Source organism: Sus scrofa, chromosome 4 (assembly GCF_054392235.1).
Source record: "Sus scrofa isolate SSC_HxYL_T2T_F1_AM1 chromosome 4, Sscrofa_HxYL_maternal_Yorkshire_Landrace_v2.0, whole genome shotgun sequence".
In the NCBI taxonomy this organism is placed as follows: Eukaryota; Metazoa; Chordata; class Mammalia; order Artiodactyla; family Suidae; genus Sus; species Sus scrofa.
The window spans coordinates 250,988-274,722 of NC_139386.1; the positions used below are offsets into that span (position 1 = coordinate 250,988).

Genomic DNA, 23,735 nt, shown 5'->3' on the forward strand with positions numbered 1-23,735 from the left:
GAAGAACCCGACATAGTAGCTCTGAGGATGCAGGTTTGATCCTTCGCCTTGTTCAGTGGGTTAAAGGATCTGGCGTTGCCATGAGCTGTGGTATAGGTCACAGATGCGGATCGGATCCACATTGCTGTGGCTCTGGTGAGGCCAGTGGCTACAGCTCCAATTAGACCCCCTAGCTTGGGAACCTCCATATGCTGTGGATGCTGCCCTAGAAAAGCCCCCCCCAAAAAAGGAAAGAAATGAAAATATACATTTAAGTCAAATAAGTTTAAAAAAAAAAAAAGTCCCAGTTTTCCCCACCCCTGCCTCCCCCTCCAGAGTGGCTCTACTTCCCGCCTGACTGGCCCTCCTCTCACAAGCTACACCAGCTTTTTCTTCTTTGTAGAACCCATGTCCTCATGGATACTAGTCAGGTTCGTTACCGCTGCACCACCACAGGCACTCCTACCCCACTTCTCTCTCATGATGCGTTTTGAAATAATGGAGTGCCTCCCCTCCCCACTAGAATATTGGCTCCATAAGGGCAGGGGCTTAAGAAGGGGAATGAAATATCCATCCTGAAACACAGAGGTCACAAGAGCAAATGAGCAAGAACTCAGATCGACCTTTGTGTCCTCGCAAAAGCTTTGGCCTGGACCCCAGACACTGATCAGACCACACGTGGCCACACTGGAGCGCTGCCCTTGCTCTGCAACAAGACCGGCTGACAGCTGAGGGGAGGGGTCTGCAGGTTGACACCCACTCAGGAAGACATGGTTTTCATAGTCGCTTTACTTCCAAAAAAAAGAAATGTCCTCCATTTAGAGAATGATGTGGTTTCACCCAACGCTCTCACTGGAGGGCCTCCTGAGGGTGGGGGCCGGGCTTCGTTCTGGAGACAGCGTCTGAGCCAGCTGTCCCCGGGGTGACCAGAAGGGGACTGGCGGGGGAGGGTTAGTCCTGCAGTTTGCGCTCGCATCTCTTCTCCAGGTCGGCCATCTCTTTCAGGAGCAGGGCCACGGCGAACCTCAGCTCCTGGAACTTGGCCGTGGGGACCTCGAAGAGGTGTGCGGATCCATCCGAAAGCTTCAGCTGCATCAGGACGCTCGGCTGCAAGGAGCGGGTCAGGGCGCTGGTGGAGATGGCCACGTCCACCCTCCACCTAAAGTCGACAACGTGGGGCAGCCAGGCTCCTTGCTGCCTGGCCACAGAGTCAAGGAGAGGCCGCTGGCTCCCAAACACCACACTGGCCAAGTCCACAACCAGGTCCTGGGGGATGCAGAGCTCCTGGAGCTGGTTCTTGAAGGCATCAGGCTTCAAGCTGGCCGGGGGCAGCCGGAGGGCCTGCTGGAGCAGGGTGTGTATGCCAGCAATCAGGGCACCCAGTCGCTCCTCAGGCAGGTCTGCACCAGCCCTGAGGCGTTGCACAGCCTCGCGGCAGTCTTCTCCCTGCAGGCTGCTGACCACCAGCTTCAACAATCTTCTGAACGTGCCCCTGTCCAGGTCTCCCAGGAGCCGCAGCATGGATGCCACCTCTGGGGGCAGCTGGGTCCCCAGGAAACTCACCCGGCCACTGTGACTGTCAGCAGGGTGATGCAGGTATGGAGCTGCAGAACCCACAGCAGACATCGCTGCTTCCTGCTCTTTGATCAGCCAGCCCAGAGGAGAGCTCCCAGCTGCAAGTGCCTGGAAAGAGGTGTGGGAGAGAAGCCCAGTGACTCCCATGGCCTTTGGGCCAGCAAATGAGGACCAATATGCTCTCCACCTGCCTAATGCTGACATCAGACGTCGGCAGGAGACAAGCAAGAGAACCGAACCACAGGGGAGCACGCATAAGTTCAAATAAATAACAGATGAAAGAATGAAGGAGAAAAAAGGTCCAGAAAGGAGTTCCTGCTGTGGCTCCACGGGATGGGCGGCGTCTCTTAAGCGCCAGAATGAAGAGTCTATCCTCACCCAGTCCGACACGGTGGGTTAAAGGATCCGGGTTGTTGCAGCTGCGGTCAAACTGATGTGGCTCAGATCTGATCCCTGCCCGGGGAACTCCATACCCAGAGGGCAGCCGAAAAAAGGTGTGTGTGTGTGGGGGGGGGGGGTTTCCAGAGAATACAATGACACAAAAGCCACTGCCGCTACCACAGATGACTCCAGGACCAGTCTACTAACTATTCCACCTGCGAGCCTCACGACTCTGCAAGAGCAGGTTATTGTTCTCAACCTACCAACGAGGAAATCTAGGCTCAAACAAATGCCCGAGTCAAGGACTAGAACCCAGGCTCATCTACTCAGAAGTCCCTGCTGTTTTCACCACAGCATGAGGGGACCAGACGGCGACCCCCAGGGTAGGAGGGGCTGAGGGGCGTGTGACAACAAACTTTAGGTGCAGTCCCTGAAGGAAGAGCTCGTCTCAGTGACCAACTCCAACACGTGCCTATGCACGAGAGCACCGCCCATAATAATCGCCTGGGTGCTGGAGGAGGGCGGTCACAAGCCCATCACAGCCCTTGGTCCTCACAGCGCAGCGGAAAGGGGGCCTGGGGGGCCGGGGGCGGAGCTCGGGGGCACAGGGAACTCTCCACTGGCTTCGCCGCAGCCCACTCCCACCGGAAGGCCAGGCCCCTAATGCTGGCTGTCAACTACCGCCCAGTGCCAGAACGCGAGGGTTCTCCCTGGGGACCCGGCCAGGATCGGGAGAGCATTTTACTGCCCGCCACCTGACGCTCAGGCCCGGCTCCCCGGAGGCCAGCCCGCTACCCTCAGCCGACCCTTGCCCCGCCGCCGGCCTGGAGGAAGGAGCGCGCCTGGGCGGCCACCCAAGCGCGCCCGAGCCGCCGCGCCCCGGCCGCGGTCAGCGCGCTCGGGTCCCGCCCCGACCTGCCGGACAGGCCGATTGCCTCCAGAGCGTCCGGCGGCCAAGGGACCTGCACGAGTCCGCCGCCCCGCGCGGCAGGGCCACCCACTCCCAGTCCCGCCGCCCGCGCCTCCCACACACCTGGCGAGCGGTGCAGAGCAAAGAGCGGCAGGGAGGCCCGGCTTCCGGAAGCGACCCGGAGGCACTTCCGGGCGGCTCTAGACCGGCGGGTGGCCCCGCCCCCGGGACCCGCGGCCGGAAGGGCGGGGCCTAGGCCTCCGGGTTCCTCCTGGGGATCCCGGTGGGCAAGGCGCGCTTCCGCCCTTCTCTGCGTGTCTGGTGGCGGCGGGAGAGGGGAAGAGCACGGCCGTGGCCTGGGGGGGCGGCTGCACGGTGATTGTGAGCGTACCTCGCCTCTCTGCTGTACGCTTTGAATGACTGAATTGAATAGGGTGTGCATTCGTCTCAATAAGGTGGTGGGGTTTGGGGTTTTTTGGTTTTTTTTGCTTTTTTAGGGCGGCACCCTCGGCATATGGAGGTTCCCAGGCTAGCGGTCGAATTGAAGCTATAGCAGACCTACACCACAGCCATAGCAACGCGGAATGTAGCTGTGTCTGTGACCTACATCACAGCTCACGGGCAACGCATATCCTTAACCCATTGAGTGAGGCCAGGGATAGAACAGCCGTCCTCATGGGTACTAGTCGGATTCGTTGGGGCTGCACCACCGGGGAACGCCAGTAAAGAGGTGTTTTAAGAAATCAGTGAGGAGTTCCCACATTGAACTGAATGTTTATTCCTATGTTGAAACCCTAATCCCACTGTAATGGTGTTTGGAGATAAGGCCTTGGAGAGGCACTCAGGTCAGGAGGGGAGCCCTCATGCATGGTCTTAGTGTCCCTTCAGAAGAGACCACAGGAGTCAGTGGGTGAAGGATCTGGCATTGTCATTGCTGTGGCTCCAGTTTGATCCCTGGCCCAGGAATTTCCATATACTTCAACACGAACAAAAAAAAGAGAGAGAAAGAGACAGAGAGCTGACTAGCTCTTTCCACTGTATGAAGACACCATCAGAATTCGGCAGTCTGCAGCCCGGTAGCTATCTTTCACTAGAATCTGACCATGCTGCCTCCTGATATCACACTTCCAGTTTCCAAAATTGTGCGAAGTTAGTTTCTGTTGTTTATTACCCACCCAATCTGTAGTATTTCATTATAGTACCCCAAACAGACTAAGACAAATAACAAGTGTTGGGAAGACATGGACAAAATGAAACCCTTCTACATGGTTGGTGGGAGGGGAGAGTGGTCCAGCTACACTGGAAAAGAGTTTTGCAGTATCTTAAAAGGTTAAAAATGTTCACTATAAAAAAAAAAAAGTTCCCGTCATGGCGCTGTGGTTAACGAATCCGACTAGGAACCATGAGGTTGTGGGTTCGATCCCTGCCCTTGCTCAGTGGGTTGACGATCTGGCGTTGCCGTGAGCTGTGGTATAGGCTGGGGGCTACAGCTCCGATTCAACCCCTAGCCTGGGAACCTCCATATGCCGTGGGAGTGGCCCAAAGAAATGGCAAAAAGACAAAAAAAAAAAAAAAAAAAGTTCACAATAGCCAAGACATGGAAACAACCTAAATGTCCATTGACAGATGAATGGATTAAGAAGATGTGGTATATGTACACAATGGAATACTACTCAGCCATAAAAAAGAACAAAATAATGCCATTTGTAGCAACATGGATGGAACTAGAGACTCATACTGAGTGAGGTAAGTCAGAAAGAGAAAGGCAAATACCATATGATCTCACTTATATCTGGAATCTAATATACGACACAAACAAACCTCTCCACAGGAAAGAAAATCATGGACATGGAGAACAGACTTGGGGTTGCCAAGGGGGAGGAGGAGGGAGTGGGATGGACTGGGAGTCTGGGGTCAATAGACACAAACCGTTGCCTTTGGAATGGATGAGCAATGAGATCCTGCTCTGTAGCATTGGGAACTATGTCTAGTCACTTATGATGGAGCAGGATAATGGGAGAAAAAAGAATGTATACATGTATGTGTAATTGAGTCACCTTGCTGTACAGTAGAAAATTGACAGAACACTGTAAACCAGCTATAATGGGAAAAAAAATTTTTAACTTTTAAAAAACTTGGAAATATTTATATAGCCCAGCAATTCCATCCCTGGTTATATGCACAAGAAAAATGAAGATATGTTCATACAAAATCTTGCATAAAAATCTTAGCAACATTATTCATAATAACCAAAGATATAAAAACACAAATGTACATCAGCTGGCAAATGCATGAGCATATTGTGTTCTATCCCCTCAATGGAACAGCATTCAGCAACAAAGAAGAGTGGAGTACTGGCATGCTAGGACATAGGGGAACTTGCAAAATACTGTGATGAGTGAAAGCTGTCCAGCTGAAGCGGGAAAGAGGCCAAAGCATCAGACAGGCACGGGTATGGAAAAGGCTTGGTGGACGTCCAGACCAAAGTGGCTGGCCCCTCTCATGTTATCTGTTCCAGTGTCCTATGATGAGAACGTGGTGGCTCAGAGGATCTCAGCATCAGGGACTGATGGCCTGGACTGTAGGACCCTGACCCAGGCTGGGTCCGTCAGAACCTCTCTGCCTGTGAGCACAGTGAGGGAAGAGCTCAGCCTTGAACAGGCTCGTTTATGCCAAAGGCTGCCCAGCCCCCCTCAGCAGATAAGCCCCTGGTGTACTCCAGGCTCTGGGTTTAGTCAGACCTCCCACTGCTCCCCAGGACGCTTAGGCCATAATTTCCGTACAGGTTAGCTTTGGCTTTCCTGGAACTTAACCTAAATGAAGATAAATAGTATATGCTCTTCGGGTCCAGCTCCACATAATGTGATTCTTTCATGCTGTTGCCGGCTGTCAGCAATCTCTTCCATTTTGTCCTAGAACAGACAGATGTGGCTTGGATCTGGCATTGCTGTGGCTGTGGCATAGGCTGGCAGCTATAGCTCTGATTCAACCCCTAGCCTGGGAACCTCCATATGCCTTGGTTTCGGCCCTAAAAAGACAAAGACAAAAAATAAAAAAAATAAAAATAAATAGAGCTGCTGTGAACTTTCATGTAGAAGTCTTTTGTGTATGTTTTCATTTCTCTTTGTTAAATGGTTAGGAATGAATTTCCTGGATCAGAACAGGTGTGTGTTTAGTTTTTGTTTTTGCTTTGTTTTCTTTTTTGGCCACCCCATGGCATGTGAATTTTGTTGTTGTTATTATTACAACTCCACTTTACTGAGTTATGATTGACATGTAAAAACTTGCGCATATTTAATGCATACAACTCGATGAGTTTGCAGACAAGTGTACGGCCATGAAACCAACACCACTACCACAAATAAACATGTCCGTCACCTCCCAGCGTTTCCTCCTGCCCCTTTATTATTATTACTTATGTGTGAAGAACACATGTAAGTTTTATCCTCTTAGACAACTTCAAGTGTACAGTGCAGTATTGTTATCTGTACAATGCTGTATATTTCTGGAACTTATTTCTCTTGTATAACTGAAACTGTAACCTCTGACCGTCACCTCCCCATTTCACCCTCTTCCAACCACCAGCATCCCTCCAACTCTCCCCATTTTACTGTTTCTATGAGTTTGGCTAATTAAAAAAAATTTTTTTATATTTTGTCTGTGCACACAGCATAAAAAATTTCTGGGGCCAGGGATCAAACTTGTGCCATACCAGTAACCAGAGCCATAGTAGTGACACCAGACTTAACGCACTGTGTCACCAGGGAACTCCTTTGAGTCCTATTCATCTTCTGTTTCTTAACTGGGTGGGGTTCACTTTGGGACAATTTATGAAACTGTACATTTATAATGTCCGTACGTGTCTTTTTCCTTTTTCGGCTGCACCCTTGGCACACGGAAGTTCTCAGACCAGGGATCAAATCTGAGCTGCAGCTGGGAGCTACACCACAGTTGTGGCAACACTGAATCCTTAACCCACTGCGCCGCAGAGGGGAACTCCTTTTTGCACATTTTTATGTATGCTTATTAACCAATGACCAAAAAGGGTTTGTTTGTTTTGGACCACATCCAAGGCATATGGAAGTTCCTGGGCCAGGGATTGAATCCATACTGCAGCAGCGACCTGGGCCACTGCAGTGACAATGCTGGACACTTAACGCACTGTGCCACAAGGGAACTCCTAAAAGTTATTTTTAAAAAAAGGATAGTAGGTCCATTGTGTCAATTATCTCTGAGAGGTAGAATAAGATGAACACTAAAATATGCGTCAGAGTTCCTATTGCGGCTCAGTGGTAATGAACCTGACTAATATCCATGAGGACATGGGTTCAATTCCTTGCCTTGCTCAGTGGGTCAAGGATCTGGCATTGCTGTGAGCTGTGGTGCTGCAGCTCTGATTTGATCCCTAGCCTGGAAACTTCTGTATGCTGTTGTGTGCCATTAAAAAAAAAAAGAAGGGGAGTTCCCATCGTGGCTCAGTGGTTAACGAATCCAACTAGGAACCATGAGGTTGCAGGTTCGATTACTGGCCTTGCTCAATGGGTTAAGGATCCAGCGTTGCCGTGAGCTGTGGTGTAGGTTGCAGACGCGGCTCGGATCCCGCGTTGCTGTGGCTCTGGCGTAGGCCGGTGGCTACAGCTCCGATTCGACCCCTAGCCTGGGAACCTCCATATGCCGCGGGAGCGGCCCTAGAAATAGCAAAAAGACACACACAAAAAAAGACGAAAATTAATTATAATAACATGATAACTTAAAAAAATAATAAAACGCACGCACTGGTTTTAGCAAAAGGGAGGTCATTAGTGCAGGGAACAGCTCTGTACATTTCCACACTGGCCATGTGGCCAAGGCTGAGTTGCAGCCTGAGCTGAGTCTTGGCAGAATGCCGGAGGCTCCCTGGAAACAAAGGAAGACAATCAATCTTGTAGAATCAACTGTGATGCCGTCTTTACTGGACTTTCCATTTTGTTTCCCTTGGGGTACAGCTGCAGAGCAAAGCTGCCTGGAGGTAGTTTGGTTTGGAGTTGATGCCAAGCAACAGAGGAATCTGCTGTCTGTGCTTCCTGTCATCTTGTGGGTCTGAGGAGCCTAAGAAATAAATGATCTGTCATTTGTGCTCCTTGCTGAGGGAATCTACAGAAATGTGGTCGTGATCCTGTCACCTGCTGTGCTGTTATGCATGGACTGTTTGCCCGGCAATTGGCAACCCTATAAGCTGGAGGTGTATCAATTCAGAAAGCCTCAGAAAATAAGGCAATCAAATATGTACTTTGCAGTCTTAAAACTAGAGTGATGTGCTTCCTTTCAGCCTTTTATCCTTTTATCCAAGTGCTCACCCAGTATTTACAGAATGCTTCCTACGCTCCTGCCGCTGCTGTAAGGCTGGTGGTTTCCTAGTGGACAAAACACAGCACTAGTACTACCTGATCTCATGGGGCTGCATACTCGGCTGCATTGATTTCAAGACTGCTCATCAGACCCCGCCAGCAGCAACACACTCTCCAGCCTGGCAGCGTTTTAATCCCGTGTGACGTCTCTGCACGGTGTTTAAAGTTTTGGATATCCTCCTGCTACCTGACTGCCTCGAGCTCAGACCTGAACCGGTGGCCTGATTCCAGCAGCGCGTCTGGAAGACAAGAGGGTCCTCGGTGTCACCTAACGTCCCTACCCTTACCCCGTCCCTTCCTCCTCCGAGTGACAGGTGTGATTTAAACACCTTCACTCTGCGTCCTTATTTGCGAGCTTGTGCTCGTTACCGACAGGAACGCAGCTGAGTGAGCCCCGCCGCCGGACTGGAGCGATCCGGCGACACGTGCGGCCCTGGAGACGGAGAGGAGGGCAGAGCGGGTCCGACTCGAACCTCCGCCCAGCCCGGAGCCAAGAGCAAGGCATAGCGGGACGGGTCCGCTGAACCCCGGCCGCCCGGAAGGGCGGGGCCGGGACCACGCGGCCGCTTCCGGCCGGATCGTCCCCGTGGGCCGTCCTGGGGCACCGGCTGCGGCGCCCTCCGCGGCCACCCGGCGGGGCGGGGCGTCCTGCGCGTGCGCAGCGCGGCCCGGGCGGCCCTGCCCCGCCGCGGGCTGACCGGTGCGCGCAGGTGTGCAAGCCGGTCGCGTGCGCTCGCCTGGGGCGCGAGCCTTAGAGGGGCGCCTGCCGGCGGGGCGCGCTCTAGTGCGGTGGGCGGGCCCCGGGGACCGAGGTGCGTCCGGGCGGAGCTTCGGGAGGTTTCAGCCAGGGTCGCGTTGGCCAGGGGCCGCCGCGCGGAGCTTTCAGGGGAGGCCTGCCCCGCGGAGCGTCGGCACCCAATGGCCTGGGGGCGCCGGAGAAGCGGCGGGCTGTGCCTGTAGCCCCGGGCGGCCGGAGCTCGCGAACCCGAGGAGTCACCGGGCCCGCAGGGCTGGGAAGAGGTCGGAGGGGAGTCTGTTGGCAGAATGAGGAAGCGACCGCAGCCTGGCCTAAGGAGCAGCCAGGATTGGGAGGCCGATTTGGAAGCTGGGGACCAAGCGGTGAGAAGGACGCAGGCTTCCAGCTGCACCCTCAGTAGCTCAGCCCACCCGGCCGCCCAGTCCTCTCATCCTGTTGGTGGGGTGCGGTTCTTTGCTTCAGGTTGTCCTGGGACGCTGGGTCACTGGAGCTGCCAGCTTGCACCCTCACCTCCCGGCCCCACTGGGCCCACGAGGGCCATTTGGGCCCTTGCTCCCCCATTCTAGGGAGTTTCAGTGGGATTCTGGCCAGTCCGACTCGCGTTGGCTTGTGATTGCCTCTGACCCGCAACGTTTATGAGCGACTTTACGCGTGGCCCCAGGAGGCCACTCCAGGAACCCAATTCTGCCGTCCTTCACCAGGCCCTTGGAAGCTAATGGAGTGACTGAATGGTATTGAATGGGTCTGGGTGTGGGCCTCTGCCCCTTGACGGTGAGCTGGGGGAGGCCGGGCCAGGGCTGCCCCCTCAGGTCCCGAGTCTTCCCTAAGATCCCACTCCCCCAGGATGGCTGCCACACTTGGCTTCTGGCGCCCCAGGTGAGTTCACCTTCCTCCCTGTCCTCCCCCCTCTGGAGCGGTGAGCCCAGCACGCCGAGAAGCCAGGAGCCCTAGCACCCCAAGGACAGGGCTCTGGGATCCAACCCCCAACCCCCCCCCCCCCCCCCCGCCAGAGGGCTGCTGGGGGACTAGCTGGGTCTCAGGACGGAAGAGGGCAGCTGGCCCTCTGGCTGACCACCACAGGTCCACCCAGTGGGCACAGCCCCGCGGGCAGCACCCACCTGTCGTTGCAGGAGGTGGTGCCGCTGACCTTCCAGGACGTGGCTGTGTACTTCTCTTGGGAGGAAGGGCGGCAGTTGGGCCCAGACCAGCGGACGCTATACAGGGACGTGATGCTGGAGAACTACGGGCACGTGGCCTCGCTGGGTGAGGCTCTCCGCCAGCTCACGGTGGGGCCTCTAGGGAGCTGGGGACGCTGCTTGCCAGTTTGGAGCTCAGAGAAGAGGGTCCTGCCCCTCGTCCCCAGGTTCCAATCTGGTCTCTGCATATTCCTCATGCGAGTGCTTGCCTTTGTCTCAGTTCTAGAGACTTCACTTCGAGATGCCCATAGCCACCTGGGTCCCCTGACCAGGGAATTCTTCTTCCGTGCTCATTCTCAGCCCTCCTGCCCTGACCATGCCCTCTCCCCTGCGCACACTCACCCAGTGCCTGCCCCTCCACAGGACTCCCTGTGTCTAAGCCAGAGCTGATCTCCCAGCTGGAGCAAGGTGAAGAGTGGTGGGTGCTGGGTCTGCTACGAGCTGAGCAACAGGAGGTTTTGAGCAGGACAGGTGAGAGGGGGGTTGGGGGCTGGCTAGGGTGATCTCCCCAGCCACCTCCAGAGCTAGAAGAGGGGGCTGGTTGGGTGAGGAGCCTCATTCCCAAGTCCTGGGTGTGATCTCAGGCAGACATTGCACAACATGTGCACTCAAGCTCGTGCACACCTTTTTTTTTGGGGGGGGGTGTCGGCTTGCTCTTTGTGTATAGGCAATTTTGTTTTGTTTTGTTTTTGCTTTTTAGGGCCACATCCAGGGCATATGGAAATTCCCAGGCTAGGGGTCAAACCAGCCTATGCCACAGGCACAGCAACGCTAGATCTGAGCTGCCTCTGCAAACTACAGCACAGTTCATGGCAATGCCAGATCCTTAACCCACTGAGTGAGGCCAGGGATTGAACCCTCATGCTCATGAATATTAGTTGGGTTCATTTCCCCAGAGCCACAACAGGAACTCTGTGTGTTGGCTAATTTTGGAGTGGAGATTCTGGATTGTGTTATTTTTCTCTGAAGAGTGTTGTTTTTCTTTGTTTTAACAGCTAATTTTCATAGCTGAGCTTAAACTGAAAACTCTGGTGCCTTCAGGTCGCTTTTCTTAGCTGGGCCACTTTGAGTCTGTTCTGTGGGGGGGTGGTTCTGGGGTTGGTGATGCAGGTGTGAAGAGCTTGGGGCTGCTTTTCTGGCTCTGTCCTTCCTCGGAATCTCCCATTGTCTCTGGAGTTCACAGTGCCCAGCTCCCATCTCTGGCTCCTGGAGCCAGAAGTGCCGTGTGTTTTACTCCCTGTGCCCCTGCCTCTGCGCATTGTCAGTGTGTACTTAGCCTCAGGCTGGTAGCCAGGGCAGGGACTTAACCTGTGGGACTGTGCACGTCCACAGCGCACAGTGACTTGGCCATTCCAGCGCCTTCAGGTGGTTGCCTTTTGTGCTTTGTCCCCGTTTATAGCTCTTCTCTGCCGTGGGGGGCCATTCCAGCAGTGTGTTTGTCATCATACTTAGAAGCAGGAACCATATGTGGCCTTTATGCTTGAAAGATAGCCTGGCTGGACCTAAAACCCTTGGCTCACATTTCTTCTTTTGAATAACTTGTAGATCTGTTCCGCAGTCTTGTGGGACCAGATAGAGCTGATACCATACCACTTTCTTTCCTATTTATAGATGAATTGGTTTCCTCCCCCAAGTGTTCCTCTAATTCCTCTTTTTTTTTCCCTAGGGTTGCACAACTTCCCTAAGCTGCTTATGTGATCATTAAAAACAAACCAAAACAAAAAAAGGAAATGTGTGTTGAATTTTATTAAAATTTTTTTCTTTATTTTAATTTTTTTAGGGCCGCACCCACAGCATATGGAAGTTCCTAGGCTAGGAGGGTCAAATCGAGCTGCAGCTGCTGGCCTACACCGTGGCCATAGCAACTCAGAATCTGAGCTGCATCTATGACCTACACCACAGCTCATGGCAACACAGGATCCTTAACCCACTGAGCGAAGCCAGGGATCGAACCCGCAACCCCATGGTTCCTAGTCAGATTTGTTTGTACTGCGCCACAACAGGAACTCCTTGTTAATGTTTTTTGTTTGTTCGTTTTATTTTTTTTTCATTTTTTCTTTTCCTCGTGTTTGTTTTTATAATGATTTTTATTTTTTCTATTATAGTTGGTTTACAGTGTTCTGTCAATTTTCTACTGCACAGCAAGATGACCCAGTCACATATATGTATACATTCTTTTTTCTCACATTATCATGCTCTATCATAAGTGACTAGATATAGTTCCCAGTGCTATGCAGAATCTCATTGCTCTTGTTAATGTTTTATTTAGGGTTTTTGGGTTGATAATTGTGAAATTAACCTTAAAATTTTCTTTCTCACACTGTTGTCAAGTTTTGGTATCAAAGTTGTATTAACCTCATGAAAGGAGTTTGAGCATGTGTTATGTCTTTCTATGGGCCATTAACCTGCTATGCCACAGCAGGAACACCCAAGATTTGGGGATTTTTTCTTTGTTTGTTTGTTTGTTTTCATTTTTGGTGGTCCCATGGCATATGGAGCTCCTGGGCCAGGGATCAGATTGGAGCCACAGTCATGACCTAAGTCACAGCTGCAGCAATGCCAGATCCTTAACCCACTGTGCCAGGCTGGGGATTAAACCTGCATCCCAGTGCTCCTAAGACACTGCCAATCCTGTTGTGCCACAGTGGGAGCTCCCCAAGTATTTTTTAATTTAGGCATGTACATTGTTTTCTTAGACACAATGCTGTGGTACACTTAATAGAATATGGTATTGTGTGAATATGGCTTTCGCATGTACTAGGAAACCAAGAAATTGGTGTGACTTGCTTTATTGTGACACTTGCTTTATTGCATGGTCTGGAGCCACCTGGGAGTATTGCCAAGGTTGTCTGTATTCTTCTAAATTTATTTATTTATTGTCTGTACCTGAAGCATGTGGAAATTCCCAGGCCATGGACTGAACCTGTACCATAGCAGTGACAACACAAGATCCTTAATCCACTGAGCCACTAGGGAACTCCTGTAGCAGCTTTTAATAGATTATGGATTTTCTTTCTTTCTTTTTTTGGTCTCTTTTAAGGGCCACACCGGCAGAATGTGGAGGTTCCCAGGCTATGGGTCATATTGGAGCTGTAGCTGCTGTCCTACACCACAGCAACTCCAGATCCTTAACCCACTGAGCAAGGCCAGGGATTGAACCCATGTCCTCATGGATGCTAGTCAGATTCGTTACCAGTGAGCCACAACAGGAACTCCTTTGGATGTTATTTCTGATGTGTGTTTCTCCCGTTATGTTTTGTGTAACAGATTCTGTGATTGGGACTGAGAAGGAGTTATTCATTCTAAACCAGAAATGTTCTGAAGAAGTGAAAACACCAGAATTGATATCAACAACATTCTCAAGGGGTAATCCACAAGCATCTAAGTTACAGAAAGCTTGGGACATTGAGAATAAACTAGAAGAACACCTGGGAAATCCTTTTGGGGAGAGTTTGAAGAAACCCCATCTTCACAAGAGAGTTTTCAGCAAAGAAATTTTCATGTGTAGGCAAAGATCTCCGGGAGAAAGAATCCAGAAATGTGGTACATTTGATAGAAACTTGAGTCTGAACCAAAATGTTGTTAGACTTCAGAAAACTAGAACAGGAGAAAGAGGTTTTAAATGTGATATCTGTAGCAAAACCTTCAAATATAATTCAGACCTAAGTAAACACCAGAGGAATCACCCTCGGGAGAAACCATATGAGTGTGGTCAATGCGGACGAACCTTTACTCACAGCTCAGGACTTATTCTGCATCAGCAGGTTCACACTGGAAACAAACCATTCAAATGTAATGAATGTGGGAAAAAGTTCGGTCTTCATTCCTACCTCCTTCTTCACCAGAGAATTCACACTGGGGAAAAACCTTTTGGATGTAGTGAATGTGGGAAGGCTTTCAGTCGGAGCTCAACTCTCATTCAACATCGTGTAACTCACACAGGAGAAAAACCGTACAAATGTAACACATGTGGGAAAGCCTTCAGCCAGAACCCGCAGTTAGCACAGCATCAGAGAATTCACACTGGGGAGAGACCCCATGCATGTAGTCAGTGCGGGAAGGCCTTCCGTCGAAGTTCAAGCCTTATTCAGCATCAGAGAATTCACACTGGGGAGAAGCCCCATAAATGTAGTCAGTGTGGCAAGACCTTTAGTCAGAGCTCAAGCCTTTTTCTCCATCACAGGGTTCACACTGGTGAGAAGCCCTATGCATGTACTGAGTGTGGTAGAGCTTTTGGTTTTAACTCCCATCTTACTGAACACATACGGATTCACACTGGAGAAAAACCCTATGTTTGTGCTGAGTGTGGCAAAGCCTTTAGTCGGAGTTCAACTCTTGTTCAGCATCGGCGAGTCCACAGTGGGGAGAAGCCCTACCAATGCCCTGACTGTGGGAAAGCCTTCAGTCAGAGCTCACAGCTTGTCCTGCACCACAGAGTCCACACGGGGGAGAAGCCCTATGAATGTGGTGATTGTGGGAAAGCCTTCAGCCGGAGGTCCACCCTGACTCAGCATCAGAAAATTCATTCTAGGCAGAACCCTCACGAGTGCAGAAAATGTGCCGCAGCCTGTGTTCATGGCTCCAGCCATAGGCCACGTGGATGGATCCACACTGGAGAGAAACACTCTGTGTATGACAGATGCCATGGCACAAACCTTGTTCTGCATTGGACGGTTCACTCTGGTGAGAAATCCTTTAGGGGTGATGAACGTTGTAAACCTTCCAGTCCCAGCACACAACCCACCAAACACCAGAAAACTGGTGCTGGGGAGAAGCTCTACAAAAGTCAAGATTGTGGAAACTCCTTCAGTCAGGGCTCAACCCTTACTGAATATGAGGTAACTCCTGCTGGTGAGAGGTCTTATTGTTGTCATGTGTGGGAGCACCTTCAGCCAGACCTCATGACACACAGCATCAGCAAGTCCACGTGCGAGAGACACCTTTAAATGATGAATCTGAAAGATACTTTATTCATAGTAAAAAGATTTTCCAAGAAAGACACTTTTAATGGGATAAATGTGGGGAACAGTTCAGCATTTGTCTATTTTGTATTGGGTAGGATGGTAACATGGAAGTCAAGTAAGAAGATCAAAATATTAATAGCAAAGCAAAATAAACAGTTCAGATATCTAAGTCATTACGTTTGGAAGTAAATAATTCATTCTGGACAATAAGCTTTCTGTGCAGAGGTTACCATTGTGCTAGAAGGTGACTGTGTGCCCAGGTTACCACCAGATACTCAAAATGTATGAGTGCAGGACAAGAGAAGCGAGTTCACCCATCAGTTCTGTCTGCCCTACCTGCTATATTTCCCTGAGTCTCTGCCTTCCTATTTAAGCCCTGACTTGAGATTTTTAGTTTCAGTCCTACACATCTGCCTCTAAATGCGTTCAGAAAACCTGCCCAGCAGGGTATGTTCAAGCCTTATTCTCTGCCATGCATGGCTCATCACCCGACCAACCCACAGGTGGGAGTCCCTGTCTCGCTTGGAACCTCAGTGTTTGCATTTGTAAAATGAAAGCTTATTTTTTAATTTCAAGATGCTCTAAAGGAGTTCCCGTCGTGGCGCAGTGGTTAATGAATCTGACTAGGAACCATGAGGTTGCGGGTTCGGTCCCTGCCCTTGCTCAGTGGGTTAATGATCCGGCGTTGCTGTGAGCTGTGGTGTAGGTTGCAGACGTGGCTCGGATCCTGCGTTGCTGTGGCTCTGGCGTAGGCCGGTGGCTACAGCTCCAATTCAACCCCTAGCCTGGGAACCTCCATATGCCTTGGGAGTGGCCCAAGAAATAGCAACAACAACAACAACAACAAAAGACAAAAAGACAAAAATAAATAAATAAATAAATAAATAAAGATGCTCTACAGTTTAGCCAAGGAGGGTAGCTGAGGCAGGTGTGACCTGGGACCCTTTGCTTCAGGGCTTGCACCTGAAAAATGTCTCCTCAAGCAACACAATACAAAGTAACTGTAAGGGACTGAGAACAGCTGTGTGCATGCACAGCAGGGGCGAATTATGAACAAGATACCAAAAGACCAAAAACTGTGTCAGGAGCAAACATGGGGTACTACAGATGCACCCTGCACACAAGGCCAACAAGAGGGTGGGCAGGCCTCCTAAGCCACCCCTCTAGCCTGACCCCTGGGCGCTCCTATATAATGAACCAGCTCACTGCCACCCCCCCCCACCCCCCACCCACCCACACACACACTCAGGGAGTGAGCAAGGAAACCTGTTGCTCAGTTTTGCTCCCTTCTGCTATAGCGGAAGCTCCAGTAAAGACTTGCCTGAATTTCTTGTCTGACCTCTTACCAATTTCTATTGATTAGGGAGGCCAAAAACCCTGGTCAGTAACACCTCGGGCTAGCAAGGCAGGGGCTGCCAAGTAGCTCTACTTTTGAAAATTGTGATCACTGATACCAGGTTTATTGGGACAAGAGTGTTAATAGGAAAAGTCATGGTTAAGCACCAGGGAGAGAGGCAGCACCCAGGGACTAAAAAACAGAAATGGAAATCAGAGCTTCAAACGTGAAAATGAAGCTGTAGCAGTTCGGGGCGGTGGGGGGGGCTTCCCTATGTGGAGACAATACATGAGGCCTGACTTCCTCCAGTATGATAGTGGGAACATAAGCTCATATCCAGCACTGAAGCCCCTGAGTGCTCTGCCATCTGTGTAAAGAAAAACTAGAAAAAATCCACTTCCTTGCACAGAGGTGCTGGACAGTCTCTATGAGGTGAGGAAATGGAGCCGGGAGTGCAGGGCTGGCAAAGTGCCTCAAGTTCAGCAGGAGCAGAAGAAATTGTAATATCCCAAGCTGAAGTGGAGATCCACAGACAAGCTTTGGAGATACGGAAAACACCTAGAATCAGATATTTCAAAACTAAGAATGAAAATGCCTGCCCCTCCCTGCCAAAAAAAAGGGGGGGAGAAATGCAATGAAAGATCAAATGAAGGGAGGAAGTTATGAAAAGGACAGCTCTTCAAGCCATATATTCAACTTACTTCTAAATAGTTCAGGAAAAGGGAGTTCCCGTCATGGCGCAGTGGTTAACAAACCCGACTAGGAACCATGAGGTTGCGGGTTCGATCCCTGCCCTTGCTCAGTGGGTTAACGATCCGGCGTTGCCATGAGCTGTGGTGTAGGTTGCAGACGCGGCTCGGATCCAGCGTTGCTGTGGCTCTGGTGTAGGCCGGTGGCTGCAGCTCCGATTAGACCCCTAGCCTGGGAACCTCCATATGCCGCGGGAGCGGCCCAAAAAATAGCAAAAAGACAAAAAATAAATAAATAGTTCAGGAAAAAATGAGAAATGGTAAAAGTGGTGAAAGTTTAAAAATTGGTGAATCTGATTTAAGGTTATGTGGGAATTATCTGCATTATTGTAACTTTCCCATAAGCTTCAAATTATATCAAAATACAAAGTTTAGGAATTCCTGCTGTGGTGCAGCAGGTTAAGGATTGGGTGTTGTCTCTGCAGCAGGCTTGATCCCCAGCCGAGTGCAATGGATTTGTAAGCAGGGCTTATGTACAGAGAAATGAGACACCAAGGCTTTTTACCAGGAAGCAGTGTTTATTCCTGCTGGCACTGGCTTAGTGGATTACTATCGAGGCTGAGCCTCCAACGCATCAGGGCACCACCTTATATTCCCGGCTTGTTTTCTGGCTACATCTAAGTTTCTTTGTCTCCCTTATAAGGTACTCTATACATTTTGAGCAGAAAGTTATAGATCCTCCTGTGCTTAGGGACACAGGTTATGCTACATTGTCGCAGGGCTGCCATGCGCGCCCAGGTTGCTGGTGCAGCCAGTTCCCTTCCCTTTGATGTGGGAAGGCCCTTTCCCCCTTCCCACCACAGGTTAAGGATCCATTGAGGCCTCAGCTACGCCTCAGATTCCATCCCTGATCTGGGAACTGCCGGAACTGCCGTATGTTGTGAGTGTGGCTGAAAAATAGAAATAAATGATTTAAATAAAGCAGTTCCTATCATGGTTCAGCAGAAATAAATCCAACTAGTATCCATGAGGGCACGAGTTTGATTCCTGGCCTCCCTGGGTGGTTCAGGGATCCTGCAATGCTGTGGTGAGGTGTGGTGTAGGCTGCAGAGGCAGCTCGGATCCCCCCCTGGCTCCCACTGAACCCCTAGCCTGGGAACTTACCTATGCGGTGGAGGCGACCCTAAGAAACAAAAAATAAATAAAAATAAAAATTGACAGGGATTTGAACAGGATCGCTGCAAAGAAGTCATTCAGATAGTCTCTAAGCACGTGAAAGGATGCTCAACCTAATTAGCTTTCTGGGGAGGTCTCTTGCGGACAAAGGGTTAACCATCCTATGCTATCACTACAGTGGCGCGGTTCCATTCCCTGGCCCGGGAACTTCCACAGCCGCAGGTGCGGCCAAAAAAAATTGGTTCTCAGGGAAACGCAGGTCAAACCACAAGGAGCTACCCCTCACACGGCCTAGCGGGCTGTAAACAAAAACATGGACAGCAACCCGCAATGACCAGGTCTGAAGACTGGCGCCCTCGCGTAGAAGGTGGACGCGGGGCGGGACGTAAGCGGGGCGGCTCGCCGGGAGTCCGGCAGGAGCTAGAGAAGTCAACCTGGAGAAACAGGATTTCAAGTCCAGACTAAGCTTTATTTGGAGGGCCTTCCCGAGACCGTGCGTACAGGGGAAGCCCTTCACCAACCACTGGCGCCGGACGCGGCGCCTCCAGGAGACCTGCCCGCGCGGCCCTCGGCTCACAGCGAGCCAAGGTCCGGGCGACGTCTGCGCGCCGGCCTTTCGGCGCCTCCGGAAGTGGCCCGGGGTGGGGCCTGCGCGTGCGCACCCCCCCCCCCCCCGCCGCTCTAGGACCGGGGAAGACCATCGACTCGGTGGTGCTCGGCCGCCCAGCGCTCCGCCTTCCGCGGTGGCTGAGTGACCCGCAGTGGGGTCGACCGGCGCCCTGCAGGTGGTCTTTTAGCCCTGGACTTGGGGTCGTTAGGCCCCCAGCTCCGTGATCGGCCGCCGCTGCCGAAATGCGGAGGCGGCTTTGTGCCGGTGGCGCGGTGTGATGTGAGGTCTTATGGAGGCGGGCTCTGGATGTCCGGACTGGTTTTTTGGTGGGAGAGGCTCGACCGCCAAGAGCCGGAGGACGAGGCCTGCCGGGAGTGTCCAGCGGCTAGCGCACTGACTCCAGGCTTGGATACAGACGTGGGCGCCGGACGGGCACTGTTACGGCTGGGACACTTGGTCACCCAACTTGAAGAGGCCCTGCCCCTTGCCCCCGCCCCCCCGGGGTGGTTAAGGCCTGTGCAGATGAGGAGGAGGAGGTCTGAGAACTGTGGGGTCAGACCTTGGTGGCCAGGGCATTAGGATCCATGGGACTGGGTTCCACAGTTACCCTCCTGGACTAGCTGGGGTCGTGGAGGATGAGAGCTAAGTAATGCATGTAGAAAAAAGAACTCTCCATTCTGGCAGTGCCTGGGATGCTTCCGGGGGGTGCGGTTAAACATAAAATCTCTGGGTAGCCCGACCCCAGAAGCTGTAAGTCAGAACCTGGGTCTTGTCACTGATTCAGAGCATGACACTATTGCTGCCTTTGAGCATTAAGTGATGATAACAGTACCTGCCACTCCTTGACTGCCTGCCACATGCCATGCTGTGCTGAGTGCCTCACATGCACCAGGTAGATATTAACAGGACCATTTTACAGGTGAGAAAACTAAGGATGAGGGTTACTGAAACTGTTGGCGACTACATAATAAGGAATTCAGATCCATCCAAAACCCATGCTTCCGTAATTCCCGCCCCTTCACTCAGAACGGGTGTGGATGAGCATCTGTGAGGACCAAACAAGAGCCTGTAGGTGTGGCGCTGAACAGTTTCAAGTCGTTCTAAAGCTTCATCTGTCTGACACTTACTTCCCCAAAGGGCAAGAGCACGTGATTTTACCTTAGCAGAAACCTGATACCTCGTTAGAGAAAGTCTGAGGAAAACTCCATTCAGCTCTGACTCCACCCTTGAGAGGAAAGAAAATGGACACATGAAGATGGAGGTGCGTGCAGACACCACCCAGGCTCGGTCTGGGGGAGCCATGGCGAGACTGCTAGGGGCAGTGGCGCACCTGTTGCCCGATCCCGGCTGTGGAGATGGACATAGTGGCCATCAGTGCTTAGGGCCACTGAAGTTTGAATTCCATGACCCACTTCCCCATGTTGTGATTCCAGATCCCCCAGCTTCTCCTGAAATGCAAATGTTCAGAGAGGAGTGAGATCCTGGCACATGCTGACACCAGATAGGCCCTTGGCAAGCTCACCTATGCCCGGCTCTCTGGTATTCTGCACCACTTCCTGGAGTATAGGGACGTCTCAGCACAAGGGCAAGGCTGAGGAGCAGCCTCGGGCGGGTAAGCTTGACTCTGGACACAGGATCCACATGACGGAAATGGAGCACGAGTTTTCGATAATCAAGAAACTGATTTACGATCTCTGAGGACCAGGCAAGCCTTGGTATTACACCAGGATGACAGGTAAAATGAGCCCCACAGAGCACCTGTCACAGTCCCGATGCCTAGACAGCCGGAAGCGTTCCCTCCCTGATGTTGCCTTACTCCTCAAAAACACCTGGACTTCCTGTTGTGGCTCAGCACGTTAAGAACCCAGCTAGTATCCCTGAGGATTTGGGTTCGATCCCTGGCCTCACTCAGTAGGTAAGGATCCAGCGTTGCCAGTCACAGATGCGGCCTGGATCCCTGTTGCTGTGGCTGTGGTGTGGGCTGGCAGCTGCAGCTCGATTCAGTCCCAAGCCTGGGAACCTCCATATGCCGCAGGTGTGCCCCTAAAAACAGCAGCAGCAACAGAAATACCAAAAAACACTTCATGTTTCCACGGCCTCTGGGACGGACCACACTCTCCAGGAGACAAAGGCCAGGCCCTGCCTGCTCCAGAGTCATGTTCCCATCTCCCTGGCCCCTGGGAAGGTGCCTCTTGCCATGCTCCACCTCTGATGGTGCTGCTTCTGTCCCATGTACCATCATACTCCTGTCCTCAAGGCCGGTTCCAGTCCTCCTTCATCAAGCCTTCCTGGCTTTGGCCAGTGCCCCCCATGCCTGCCTGTGTTACCCAGGCAGGACGCAAGGAAGCAGTGACACGTGCAAGGGGCCCAGAATTTAGGACAACACTCAGAGGTCCCCCTTCCCACTCCCCTTATTTTAAAAAAAAGTTTTTTTGGCTGTACCTGGGGAATGTGGAAGTTACCAAGCCAGAGACTGAACCCAAGCCGCAGCAGTGACAATGATGGATCCTTAACCCACTGAGCCACACGGGGACATCTCTATCCTTAAGCATTCTGTATTTTTGCATGTTGGCATTCAGTTAATATTTTATGTAAGGCTTTCACATCTATATTTAAATTAAAGGGAACCTAATTTATCCCAAACGACCAATTGATCCCTCCCCCACCTCCCCTTTAACTTGTCCAATTTAACTTCTTTTTTTTTTTTTTTTTTTTTTTTTTGTCTTTTTGTCTTTTTGTCTGTTGTTGTTGTTGTTGCTGTTGTTGCTATTTCTTGGGCCGCTCCCGCGGCATATGGAGGTTCCCAGGCTAGGGGTTGAATCGGAGCTGTAGCCACCGGCCTACGCCAGAGCCACAGCAACGCGGGATCCGAGCCGCGTCTCAACCTACACCACAGCTCACAGCAACGCCGGATCGTTAACCCACTGAGCAAGGGCAGGGACCGAACCCGCAACCTCATGGTTCCTAGTCGGATTCGTTAACCACTGCGCCACGACAGGAACTCCAATTTTTTTTTTTTTTTTTGTCTTTTTGTCTGTTGTTGTTGTTGTTGCTGTTCAATTTAACTTCTTAAACTTGTCCAATTTAAGAATCAAGACGATTGTGACCTAAGAATAAGTGAGATAGCTTTTCTCCTTTTTGGAACAACTTGTCCCAAAATAGGTACTATTTAAAGATTGATAGAATTCATCTATTAAACTGTTGCGAAAGAGGTAGTTTGTGGGTTGGGGAGGTATCTGCTTACTTTTACAAAGTCTTCAGTGAGTATTTGTCTTTGCTATAGACTGAATGGTTGTATCCCATCAAAATACTTGTCTTTTTGTCGTTTTTTGTCTTTTTAGGGCACATCTGCAGCATATGGAGGTTCCTAGCCTAGGGGTCTAATCGGAACTGTTGCTGGCGGCCTACACCACAGCCACAGCAATGCCAGATCCTTAACCCACTGAGCAAGGCCAGGAACTGAACCTGCCACCTCACGTTCCTGGTTGGATTCGTTTCCGCTTCGCCAGGACGGGAACTCCCCATCAAGATACTTAAGCTGAAACCTGGTCTCCAACATGGTGGTTTGAGAATGGGACTTTTGGGGGTGATTAGGTTGTGAGGGGTTAGTGCCCTTATGAAAGCGGCTGCAGAGACCCCTGTCCCATCTGTCTCGTGAGGTGACGTCTCTGAATAGGAAGCAGGTCCTCATCAGGCACCAAATCTGTCAGCGCCATTTTTTCTTTTTTAAAGCTGCATCTGCAGCACATGGCAGTTCCCAGACTGTGGGTGGAACGGGAGCCACAGCTGCCAGCCTATGCCACAGGCACAGCAACGCCAGATCCCCGACGCACCGAGGGAGGCCAGGGATCAAACTCTCGTCCTCATAGATACTAGTCAGGTTTGTTTCCACTGTGCCACAGTGGAAACTCCTGTCAGCACCTTAACCTTGGACTTCCAGCCTCCAGAACTGAAAGGAATAAGTTTGTTGCAGTAAGTACCCACCCAACCCTCCTGTGTATGTGAGGTCACCAAGTAGCAGTAGCATGAGTGTAGCTAGAAAATAAACAAGATCCAAGGACTGAGCCTTGATGCTGTTTAACATTGAGGAATCATGAAGATGAGGAGGAACGGGAGAGAATATTAAGAGGTAGCATGGGAGTTCCCGTCGTGGCGCAGTGGTTAACGAATCCGACTAGGAACCATGAGGTTGCGGGTTCGATCCCTGCCCTTGCTCAGTGGGTTAATGATCCGGCGTTGCCGTGAGCTGTGGTGTAGGTTGCAGACGCGGCTCGGATCCCGCGTTGCTGTGGCTCTGGCGTAGGCTGGTGGCTCCAGCTCCGATTCAACCCCTAGCCTGGGAACCTCCATATGCCGTGGGAGCGGCCCAAGAAATAGCAACAACAATAACAACAAAAAAAAAAGACAAAAAAAAAAAAAAAAAAAAGAGGTAGCATGTGGAGAAGTAGATGGAAAGGCAGGTGAGTATTCTGGAAAATGAAGCGGAGGAAGCGGTCCAGATGGGAGAGAGAATCAGTGGTGGCGCGTGCTTCTCGTGGCTCCAGTAGGAGAACTGAGAGCCAGTGGATTCAGTGCAGCTGCGCTCCCATCCGTCTGTTCTCGGTCTTTTCAAATAACCAGCTATGGGTTTGCTGATATTCTGCATTTTGCTATCTTGATTTTTATAGGTTAGTGCTCTTAGCTTTATTGTTTCCTTCCTTCTTATTAATGTGTGATTGCTCTATTTTTTTTTCCAACTTCTGGAGTTGAACATTTAGCTTAAAGTTTCATTTGTT

At 51.2% G+C, this 23,735-nt stretch overlaps 3 protein-coding genes and 1 long non-coding RNA gene across 6 annotated transcripts in view; 2 read left to right on the plus strand and 2 right to left on the minus strand.

The window, feature by feature from the left end:
- Nucleotides 1-750: 750 nt before the first annotated feature.
- COMMD5 (COMM domain containing 5) lies at nt 751-3,024 on the minus strand. Its single transcript, XM_003125430.6, has 2 exons — nt 2,969-3,024; nt 751-1,662 (listed from the first exon to the last, which is right to left on the minus strand). The coding sequence occupies exon 2, from the start codon at nt 1,603-1,605 to the stop codon at nt 931-933; it is 675 nt and encodes a 224-aa protein (XP_003125478.1). The 5' UTR covers nt 1,606-1,662; nt 2,969-3,024; the 3' UTR covers nt 751-930.
- A 1,591-nt stretch (nt 3,025-4,615) lies between these two features.
- Nucleotides 4,616-8,730, minus strand: LOC102158405 (uncharacterized). The gene is made up of 5 exons (XR_014843305.1): nt 8,562-8,730; nt 8,269-8,471; nt 7,622-7,741; nt 5,659-5,757; nt 4,616-5,468 (listed from the first exon to the last, which is right to left on the minus strand). It is a non-coding gene; the product is annotated as an uncharacterized LOC102158405 (long non-coding RNA).
- A 53-nt stretch (nt 8,731-8,783) lies between these two features.
- Nucleotides 8,784-15,322, plus strand: ZNF251 (zinc finger protein 251). Of its 2 annotated transcripts, XM_085021479.1 has the most exons (5): nt 8,784-9,720; nt 9,833-9,865; nt 10,080-10,252; nt 10,549-10,656; nt 13,453-15,322. In XM_085021479.1, exons 2-5 carry the CDS (start codon nt 9,834-9,836, stop codon nt 15,129-15,131), a joined length of 1,992 nt encoding a protein of 663 aa, XP_084877605.1. In that variant the 5' UTR covers nt 8,784-9,720; nt 9,833; the 3' UTR covers nt 15,132-15,322. The 2 variants fall into 2 exon arrangements, with proteins under 2 accessions (XP_084877605.1, XP_084877604.1); XM_085021478.1 differs by having other exon boundaries at nt 9,582-9,865; nt 10,120-10,252.
- A 3,727-nt stretch (nt 15,323-19,049) lies between these two features.
- ARHGAP39 (Rho GTPase activating protein 39) overlaps nt 19,050-23,735 on the plus strand; it is a 78,416-nt gene continuing 73,730 nt past the window's right edge. For both annotated transcript variants that reach the window (XR_014843203.1, XM_085021393.1), the window contains exon 1: nt 19,050-20,695. The gene's annotated coding sequence lies outside the window, so the exon portion shown is untranslated. The remainder of the gene's footprint in view (nt 20,696-23,735) is intronic.

What these genes read in the sequence shown, in the direction of transcription:
- COMMD5 (XM_003125430.6), bottom strand. Translation starts at nt 1,605, where the DNA reads ATGTCTGCTGTGGGTTCTGCAGCTCCATACCTGCATCACCCTGCTGAC.
- ZNF251 (XM_085021478.1), top strand. Translation starts at nt 9,728, where the DNA reads ATGGGTCTGGGTGTGGGCCTCTGCCCCTTGACGGTGAGCTGGGGGAGG. An exon ending in CTTGGCTTCTGGCGCCCCAG is followed by an intron (nt 9,866 to 10,119) that starts GTGAGTTCACCT and finishes CTGTCGTTGCAG; the next exon opens with GAGGTGGTGCCGCTGACCTT. An exon ending in CGGGCACGTGGCCTCGCTGG is followed by an intron (nt 10,253 to 10,548) that starts GTGAGGCTCTCC and finishes GCCCCTCCACAG; the next exon opens with GACTCCCTGTGTCTAAGCCA.